This window comes from Copadichromis virginalis, linkage group LG22, assembly GCF_057382275.1.
Source record: "Copadichromis virginalis isolate Kocher_CV1m ecotype Utaka linkage group LG22, C_Virginalis_male_GT1.1, whole genome shotgun sequence".
Classification (NCBI taxonomy): Eukaryota; Metazoa; Chordata; class Actinopteri; order Cichliformes; family Cichlidae; genus Copadichromis; species Copadichromis virginalis.
In genome coordinates this window covers 8,206,176-8,215,941 of record NC_140638.1, presented here as the reverse complement: position 1 = coordinate 8,215,941, position 9,766 = coordinate 8,206,176, and the positions used below count along the sequence as shown (strand labels likewise).

Sequence of the window (9,766 nt, the reverse complement as noted above, 5' to 3'; positions counted from 1 at the left end):
TGTGCAGGTAGTAGAAGGAGTCAAAAAAAGGTGGAGCAGACTCTACCTGTGTCGCTGCCTGGCTGCAAGAATACTTTAAAGATGTCAGGATTAAAAAGGACATACTGTAATAAGGACTAATGGATGAGTTCAGGCTACTGAGGCCCCTCAGTGGAAAGACAATTAAAGAAATAACAGGGAGTTTGAAATCCCCAGCGTGCCAACCAGCAGCGTGTGATGAGACTGTGACAACATCCTCTGCAGCAAACATGAACTTCAACGGCACCTGGAAAGTTTATTCTGAGGAAAACCTTGAGGAGTTTCTCAAATCCATAGGTAAGATATTTTAAAAACTAAAGGATTATTTATTTCCTGAATATATTAAATGGTTTTTTTGTATTTATACTTTCCAGGTGCACCTCAAATGATTATTAAAATGCGTAAGGAAGTGAAACCGGTGATCATCATAGAGCAGAACGGCAAAGACTTCACCTGCACTGTGAAGACTCCAGCCTGCACCAAAGTCCACTCGTTCAGCCTGGGAAAAGAGTCAGAAATAACAACTGTGGATGGAAGGAAGTTTAAGGTAGTTCAGGGACCTCATGCTCAACACATTTGAGTTTTTAGAGTTTTGTGAATTTTAAATTAATATTGGAAGGAGCAGTGCAGAAATGAATGATGTGATTTATGCAGGCACAGTAAGCAGGAGACGTATCTCTGCTATTTATTTACCTTTTAATATTTAATTGTTATTGACTACAACAATGATTTTGTTCCTGGTTAGTGCATTGTCAGAGAGGAGAACGGGAAGCTGATAGCTGAAAATGACAAGTTTACCTCAGTCAGAGAGATTCAAGGGGATGAAATGATTGAGGTGGGTGGCTCTAATTCTTCTTAAAACTGCTATGAATGTGAATCATCCACGTTCTCCTAATGTGTCTGCTTACTGTTTATATCTAGACTATCACTGCTGGCTCTATAACCTTCACCAGCAGGAGCAAACGTGTCTGACCGGCCAGCTCATGGATCCCTCTCAGAATTCCTCATCTGAAGATGAACGGAGTTAACTTATAACTAAATAAATAAAGCTGAAGTTAATAAAATAAAATGTGCAAACACTATAAAACTCGTATCGTTATTTACTGTAAGGCAGTATTCTGATTGTAGAGGGCGCTGTGGGGATTTTTAAGTGCACGCTTTCGTGTAAACGAAGAAGAAGCAGGAAGGCGCCTTTTGAGTGCGCATGCGTTGCTAATTTTTCCCCCTTCGCAGCCTTTCGTTTTCCCTCTAAAAGAAAACATCCTTCTGCTACGTGAGTGTAACTTTATGGCCAGATACATGAGGCCTCCAAACACGTCTTTGTTTGTCAGGAACATCTCTGATGAGTCCAGGTGAGTCCTCGTAAAGAAGCCGCTACTCGTCTACGAGTTAACTCGTGTTAATTGTAGCTAGTTAAGTTAGCCTGGTAGGCAAGGTAGGCCTCAACGTGCAAACTGAAAGGGTAACGCTGACCGGGAGCAGCGCCGCATTTCAAATCTACGTTACGTTATTTTGGCCATATATGTCTTTGTTGTGGTTTTATAAACATTATTAACGTCTGTGTTGCTCTTTAGACGCGAACTTTTTCATGTTTACAGTCAAGCTATCAAAGCTAACTGGCTAACGAAAGCTGGTAAACAGCTCCGTGAAACTTTGAAAGATTTTAAAGGAGGCAAGAAACCCTACAATGTGGATTTAATATGAAGGGGCAAAAATTAATGGCCTCGGCTAACGTTAACCTAATGTTTGTTGGCCGTTATCAATTTTAAACACGCGTGGTTAATTGATTAGTTACAATCTGAGGTCTGTTTGCTGATTTAAGTTTGTATATTTAAATGTGATTAGCACAGAAATTCTCATTTAAACTGCCAAAATACTGACCTCAGAATACACGATCGCAAATGAAAGCTCGTTTTAATTTTGTATGTGTAGCTTGTGAATTAATCTGTACCTGTAATGGTTTCCTCATGTATTTGTTATTATCATATTTCATTGTTGTTGTTATATCTAGGTTTAGTCTCAGTGTTAATCTAATCTGACCACACAGGGTTGGTTTAACTTGGTTTTAAAAATACTAAACTTGCTAGATGTGTTAATAACTAGTTAAAGTTTTGCACTAGTATTTAAAAGCAGAGTGAAATGGGTAAATCGATCAGAAATCATCAACATTTTGTTCTCAATCATCTTAGAATTGCCCAAAAAATGTATGGTCCAAAGTTTGGGCATATGCAATGATTGCTGTGATGTTTTAACGCATATATTGAAAATTAAAGGTCAGTCCAACCACTTTCAGGCTTTTTAAACACATTGCAATCTGAGGCAATATTTAAACATGAACATCTCCAAAACTATTAACAACACAAACCAAAATAAGTATCACTGACCTCTTTCACAACTGATTAACTCTGTTTGACATGGATGTTGAAGCTGATTTTAATCTCACTGACACTGTGACCTGAACTTAATTTCCTTAATTTCTTCAATTTTACATTTGCATCTGTGGACGGCCTTGTAACTGTTTATAATGTGTCAGTGCTACACCAATGACATTAACATGAATTGCATGTTAATATTAAAAAGTGTGGATATTTTAAAGGGATAGTTCACCTGAAGAGTGTGGCAAACTGTGAGGAGCTTTTTTGCCCCTATTTTCTAAACATTTCCCAGATTATTTTACTAAAGAAAAAAACAATGGACTACTAGGCAATGAAACTTCTAAAAATTACAATACCCGTGAGCCTTGGTGGCTTTTGCCTTGGAGAAAAGACCAGTCGACTAAAAATGCTTTACATACAAGGACAAAATCTTATCTGGACACAAAATAAAAGATTGTTTCTTAACCAAATTAACATTTTTAAGCTTTATGTGCACAAGTTGAGTGTTTTTCATTTTTGCAATGACTGTGCACATATATAGGCCACAAGAAGAGAAAACCAGTTTCCTGTTAATTTAGGTCACTTGATAAAACAGAGGGTATTTTGTACTTGAGTAAATTACATCCACAACATGGTTCAAATGCTTTATATTTTAATGACAGTTTTGGTATATTTTTCTTTCTTTGAAGGTGAGAAGCTCTCTGAGTGACATTAAAAGCATTTGTATGAAGGGAAAACCCTGAAGTTGTATTTGATATATGATCAGGAAGTCTTATATTCAAAGGGGATGGATGGAAAATGGGCTGATTATGTGACCACAATTGAATCATGAGCAAAAAATACAGGCTGTTGATTTCACTGCTCTCTGATATCGGAACTTAATGTACTGTGGGGCAGGTTAGTTACCATCAGCTGGGTTAACGTGAGACACCTTCGTAATACGGAAGTTACCCAAATCCTGCTTTGTCATCCAGGCCTCTCGTTTCTTGGTTGATTAATAAATAAATAAATTTTAAAAATGCCCAAAAGAGCTCCTCAGTGTTTGCCACCTGCTCTGTTTAAAAACAGTCCTGCTGGGATACAAATTGTCTTTGAGTTCTTTTAACAGGTGGATCACCCTCCAGGTAAGAGGAAACAAAATGTACTCTGAGGTGAACTGTCCCTTTATTCAGCAGCTGCTCTTCCAGCTGTTGCCACTGGTTGATGATGTAGGTAGAGATGCCCGTGATGGTCAGTTGAGTTATACTTGTATTTACGGTGTTCAGGCCTGAGGATTTGCGGCGTGAGTTTGGCCGCTATGGGCCGATAGTAGATGTCTACATCCCACTTGACTTCTATACACGTCAGCCAAGAGGATTTGCATACATTCAATATCCTTTCCCAATGACTTTTAACTGTGTATGCTGCTGCTAACAAATTATTTAAATTTCCTTTCGGCAGAGAAGATTTTTATTAATTTATTTTTTGTGATGCATTTTCTTTTTGCACATAATCTGATTGAATATCTAACACGCATATTTCTCTGTTATTGCTTCAGAAAATGTAAACGCGTCCAGTTGTGGAAACCGGCCACAAAGAGTTACAAAGACCCATATAGAGTAGCTGTAAAGACACACAGACCTGCAGGATCAGAGGGAGGGAAAAGGTTGAAAAGAGAAAGTAAAGCATGAAGAGGAAAAAGGGAACGGAGACAAAGCTTGGATTTGGATATGGCGGCAAAGAATGGGGAAAAGAAAAAGAGGTTTAAGAGGAGAAAGCAAGCAGGAAACCCCCGAGTCTCTGTGGGAGTCGGTTAAAGAGTGTAAAGATCAAGATGAAGTTCAAAGTCAAGCATGGGCAAAGGTAACAAGTCTGAATTATTTTGTATCCTCCCATCCACAAATTTGACATGACACCAAAATCAGCTTTCCCTGTGACACTGATGAAACGATTTAATCCAGTCTTATTGTGTTTGATTTTATTTTTTTATATATAGTCACTGTCGTGATCCCTCAGACAGTTAGATGATATGTTTGAAAAGAGCTTGCTTCATCTTTTATCCCTTAAAAAAAAAAAAAAAGCAGTCAGCTGAGCGTGTTTGTGTTGTTTTCTCACCTGTCTTACAGTAATGTAAACGGTGTCTTTTTATAAATGTTTTTACATGGTAAACTGGGCCTCACAAATTTAACTAAAGTAAACGTTTATGAAGTGCATGGTTCTTTTTCTTGAGAAGCCTTTTATTTGTTTAGGAGAAAAAAAAACATTTCTTTAAATTTGTGAGGCCTTAAAAAAAGAGAAAGAAACAGAAACCTTAACCACTCAGCATATTTGAGGACGTGCGTGATGCCGAAGATGCTCTTCACAGCCTGGACAGGAAGTGGGTCTGTGGTCGCCAGATTGAAATCCAGTTTGCACAGGGCGACAGGAAGAGTAAGTGTCTGGTTTTTGTGTCTGAATTAGATTCAAACACTTTGAAATATTTTTGCTGTTGGTTTAAATATTAATCTGTGACTTCCAATGATAGAAAAATGTGTGACCAGCTCGGTTTTATCTCTTTAAAAGGAACCCTGATTATTTATTATTTATTAATATTTAGCTGGTGGTCTCCTCCCCATGAAACATGGCGTTTAAAATTAGACCCATTTCCAACAACATGCCGGTACTCTGTTTTCAACATCTGCAGACACTGAATTTATCTGACACCAGTTTAGTATTAGGAAGCTTTCCTCAGTGTGAAGAACAACTGGAAATTATCCTTTTATAAGGAGACATCAGAATCGACTCTAACATTGTCCTGTTAACTTTTCAAAATATAGAAAACAAGCAGATTTACTGAGTAAATTGGTGAGAATGCATAAGTGTTATTCATGCAATTTATCTGCACTGGTCTCATTTCAGCTCAGTTACGCTGCTTTGGTTGTTGCATGAGCCAACGGTTACATCAGCACACTGGCTTAAGCTGCTGAGGTGTGCTGCAGTCTCATCTGGAATGATACATGTCGCCACTCAGGCAAAAACAAATAACCTGCATCAGTTCTGTGGCTCCACACATTTATTTAACATGCAAAAGATTAACGGTTTGATGCCAGGAGGAGACAGAAATCCATTTGTGGTCGCATCAGGACAAACGGTATAAAATCTGCTGAATTAAATATGTGGAGCTACCCACTGTGGCGAGTCAGTGTAGTAAAAGCTTCCCAATGAGCCTTACATTAGTACACTCTTGTTCAAGCTGTTAGGCATCATTACCCAGACTGCACTGTGACATAAACAACAGTCACGAACTGAGACTGAAAGGATTCCCCCTTCCCCCTCAACGTTTTAACAACCAAGAAATCTGCAGTATGCGTCGTCATAGTCGGGGTTCCTTTTAAATCACGTTTTCAGATTTGTTAAGTGTTTAAAATTAAGCATCAACCATCATGGTTTTAATTGTTTTCTGCTTTAACCACTTCTTCCTCCTCTTCTTTTTCACCAGCACCAAATCAGATGAAATCAAAGGAGCGGCGTTCCCCAGGAAGATCCTCCCGGTATGACGACTACGATCGAGACAGCCGGCGCCGGCGGTCACGCAGCCGCAGTTACGAAAGATACAGGTCGCGCAGCCCGTCTTACGATCGCCGCCGCAGACGTTCGGAGAGTCCTCGAGAGTGAGTTAATCTCTCAGAAGAGAGTCGGTCGGTCCCAAGTGTTCTTTGTGAGAAGGAAAATAACGTTTTCATTTTTCCTTAGGTCTCGTGGACGGGTGTATGGAAGAGGAAGAAGCAGGAGCCGCGAGGATGACAGGTACAACTTCTCTTCTAGACTAAGACCACATTTACACAGATGTAGCCTGTCTGTTGTTTTGCTTCCTAAAATCCATCTTTGTAATGTGCTACTGCAACCAGAAGGTGGAAGTAATGTAGATTTTCTTTGCCAACAACCATTAAATGACAAATAGGATAACGTGAGACTAAATGCCCTGGAATACCCACGTCACAATACAATACAACACTTGTGTCCTCAGTTCAGCTGCAGCGGTACAACACACCAGGTTGGAAAAATCGAGAGGTGCAGAAACAGCAGCTTGTTAATTTGACATCAGCTTTGTCATACAGCGGCAAAGGCGACTCCAGATGGTAGAAGGACTCGAAGGAAAGAAATGAAATGAGTTCAATGAAGAAAGTGTTTCTCTGCAGTTGACAGCTGCTCATTTCCATAATCGCAGTTAACACGAGTCCTTTATTTACTTATTTTTTCATCGACTGCCATTTGTTTTAGAGACAGCTACTGAATGAAGACTGTCGTGTCCAGATGAACTGAAAGATGCAGGTTGGGTGTAAAGCAAGGTGTGACGCGTTTATTTATTTAAAATACAGAAGGAACCAGGTGGTCCAGCCATCGTGGCTCTATGTTGTGTGTGTCAGCATCAAATTGTTGGACAGTGTCAGTCTTAAACCATTTGGCGCACACAGCAGCACAGCTGGGTGAAAACTGGTAGCTTCATGAACTGGTTTTTAAGCTCTTTTGTACTGATGTGGTGATATTATTGAACCCCACAGTCTTTTCCTCCTTTACATACATTACTGTTCATGTTATCCATGTTCTACCAGTTATTGTTAGATCTAATATGCGTCATTTCATCTGTAACGGTGCCCACAAGTTAGAAATTCATGGGATATCATCAGATTTGACTCTTGGGGAGTAACCCTAATGATCCTTATGCTCCGAGGAGGAAATTCCACATTTAACACTCATCAGTTTTCAGTTTTAATGAGAGAAGAGGCGGAAAAAATAAGGACCAGACAGTCAATCACGTCACCCCACAGCCAGTTGAAAGTAAAATCTGATCTGCACTGCATCTAAAAGTGTGACGTATCACTCTTTTACTTTGTGTGCCTTCAGATACAAGCAGAGACCCCGGAGAGTCTCCAGAGAGCGATCCCGCTCCAGATCCGCATCTCCACGAGAGAACGTCAAACCGCCGTCCACCTCCCACTACGTTGAGGAAGAAGTCCGACAGACGCATTCCCCGTCCCGCTCCAGGTCCCAGTCTGCGTCGAGATCACACTCTCGCTCACGTTCTCGGTCCCGGTCCTGGGCCGGGCGCAAGACAGGAGGACGCTAAAGCAGAACCCACTCCCCACCCCGTTCCCCCGGTTCTGTCAGACAGAGCAGAGCTGGTCGTTTTGTTAAGTAAAGGTGTTTGTTTGCCATGAATGTAACGTCCATTTGTAGAAAGCTCGTTTTCGCTATTCCATTTTAAGAACAGCGCTGCAGCTCCTCGGCTTGGTTTTATAAAGTTGTTCGGTGATATTTCTCTTTAGGAGCAAGATTCAGCGGTTTCTGCGCTCAGCCTGACGGGAAGAATATCCAGTCTTTTTTATATATACAACCAGTTACTGATGATTTTTGTTTTCTAAACCCTATGCACCCACTTTTGCTAAACAATCCCTGACATTCAGTATTCTAAGGAAGTATTGAGTCTGTTGGTGAACCAAATGCATCTTTGTGTGTTTTATAACTAATCATGTACTAGGTACTTTACTGTCAGCCAGTTTCACCGCTGTTTTTTAAATTTACATTTGTTCGACAGCGATAAACCATCACCATGAGATAAATGTGTTCAAGGTTTTTTTAAAGATGTGTTTTATGGAAGAAACCGAGAACTTCTTGAAAGAAAAGGAATTAAAGCTGATGGTGTGCGTCTGCAGTTTAGTCAAGTACATGAGCACGGGTGCTAAAACGCACAGAGGTGATGCTGGGGTCCCTAAAGTGTTAAAGACGTCAACAACAAGCTGACCTATACGGTCATTTGTTTTCTTTGTGGTGTTTTCTGTAAGAGTTAAACCCTTTTTTTTTTCTGTTTTCCCCCCAAGTTGTTGTTTCTTTGAGGAGAAGCAGGTTTACTTGACGGTGTTTTTCAGAACAACTCGTGTCGCTGCATGTTTTATTCTTATCTTCTATCTTTAGTAGGGGAAAAAACTGTTATTTTGATTAATAAATGGTTAACTTTCGGTTAAAGAAAACATTGCGTGGCTTGTTTTTGTACTTGCTTGACCAAAGTTCATTATTGAACACAATTCAGAGTTTTCTCCTCCTCGGAGACCTCAGTGTCCTGTGGATTCCCAGCGTCTGCCTGGAAAACGGAGCAGGACAGTCTGTGAGCACGGCCCCGTCCATCGATTTCCTTTTAATGGAACAACTGAAATTAGATTCTCAGCAAAGAGGCAGCCATGGATGAAATCGGACGTGTCTCATTGATCGCTGTACTGGAAAAATGCATCAGTCAGATGAATAAAGCTGCAGATGGTGGAAGTCCTTATCAACCATGCAGTCACCAGTATGAGCATAATCACAAAAACAAGAGGCTGCACCACGATGATGCTGTAATCAGACGGGTTTCTGGGTTTCTCTCAGTCCCTGCCACTCCTGGTCAGTTTAATCCAGCTGTACTCCACCCTGTAAAGATTGTAGTGTCACATCTATGATGTCAGTTATCCTTAAACCCCTAAAACTCCTGTTTGGACTTTTTGTACCTGCCACCTTCTAAAAAAACACACACAAAATGTACAGAGATGAGCTGTAACGGCTGAAGATCGAGCTTCATTTATTGTTTCTACTGCTTTTCTATCTGAGCAGAACTGAACAGCTACATCACCAGTATCATTTAAGGTGAACTATGAGGGGGGTTCAATACTCAAGATCAGGTTTATTTTCAGTATAAGGCTGAAGATTTGGTAAACAGACTGATTCCTATAACACATTTCTATTTGAATACTTTAAACATGTCTCAATCACACAAGCACTTTCTCTGTTTACACTGCAGTGAATAGGTTGGGAGCATAAACACATACTCGGGGTTCAGTGTCTTGCCCAAGGATACTTTGACATGCAGCCTAGAGCAGCTGGGTTCAAACCACCAGCCTTCCGATTCAAAGATGACCTGAGCCACGGCCATCTATGTTTAATAATTAATGTGTTAAGAAATTAGTTGTGAGGCGGGGCTCCTGGAAGAGCTTAAAAAGTTCTGTGTGAATGTAGGGGAAAATATTCCAGCCTGCAGGGTTGGAACCGTAGATGATCATTACCAGGACATGACCCCATGCTCACATTGTTGTGATTTACACCACCACCAACCTGCCTATTCAGTGTACTGTTTCACTGGTTAAATATAACAGCCTGATGTTTGAACACCCTTATTTTTATAAGAATTATTTGCTTGTTGTAGCAGAAATAGGAAACAAAGATAAACCAGACAAACACTGGTTGTACATTTTACTCTACATAAATCAAATAAATCTTTTTTTCTGGTTGATTGATAGATAAGCACCATAGACAGTTTATGATTGGCAGGTTGACAGATGAGGTCAGGCAGGAGTCTGTTCGCAGACGACGTTATGATCTTCAGAGGT

The 9,766-nt window shown here is 40.2% G+C and overlaps 2 protein-coding genes across 3 annotated transcripts; both read left to right on the top strand.

Annotated features, from left to right (window-relative positions):
* Positions 1-8: 8 nt before the first annotated feature.
* fabp10b (fatty acid binding protein 10b, liver basic) lies at positions 9-1,100 on the top strand. The gene is made up of 4 exons (XM_085445584.1): positions 9-315; positions 393-565; positions 764-853; positions 940-1,100. Exons 1-4 carry the CDS (start codon positions 120-122, stop codon positions 988-990), a joined length of 510 nt encoding a protein of 169 aa, XP_085301710.1. The 5' UTR covers positions 9-119; the 3' UTR covers positions 991-1,100.
* Positions 1,101-1,188: 88 nt separating this feature from the next.
* srsf10b (serine and arginine rich splicing factor 10b) lies at positions 1,189-8,020 on the top strand. Of its 2 annotated transcripts, none has more exons than XM_085446160.1 (6): positions 1,189-1,370; positions 3,659-3,765; positions 4,701-4,802; positions 5,851-6,022; positions 6,105-6,158; positions 7,257-8,020. In XM_085446160.1, the coding sequence occupies exons 1-6, from the start codon at positions 1,306-1,308 to the stop codon at positions 7,477-7,479; spliced, it is 723 nt and encodes a 240-aa protein (XP_085302286.1). In that variant the 5' UTR covers positions 1,189-1,305; the 3' UTR covers positions 7,480-8,020. The 2 variants fall into 2 exon arrangements, with proteins under 2 accessions (XP_085302286.1, XP_085302287.1); XM_085446161.1 differs by lacking the exon at positions 3,659-3,765 and adding an exon at positions 3,931-4,235 and having other exon boundaries at positions 1,307-1,370; positions 4,696-4,802.
* Positions 8,021-9,766: the final 1,746 nt, after the last annotated feature.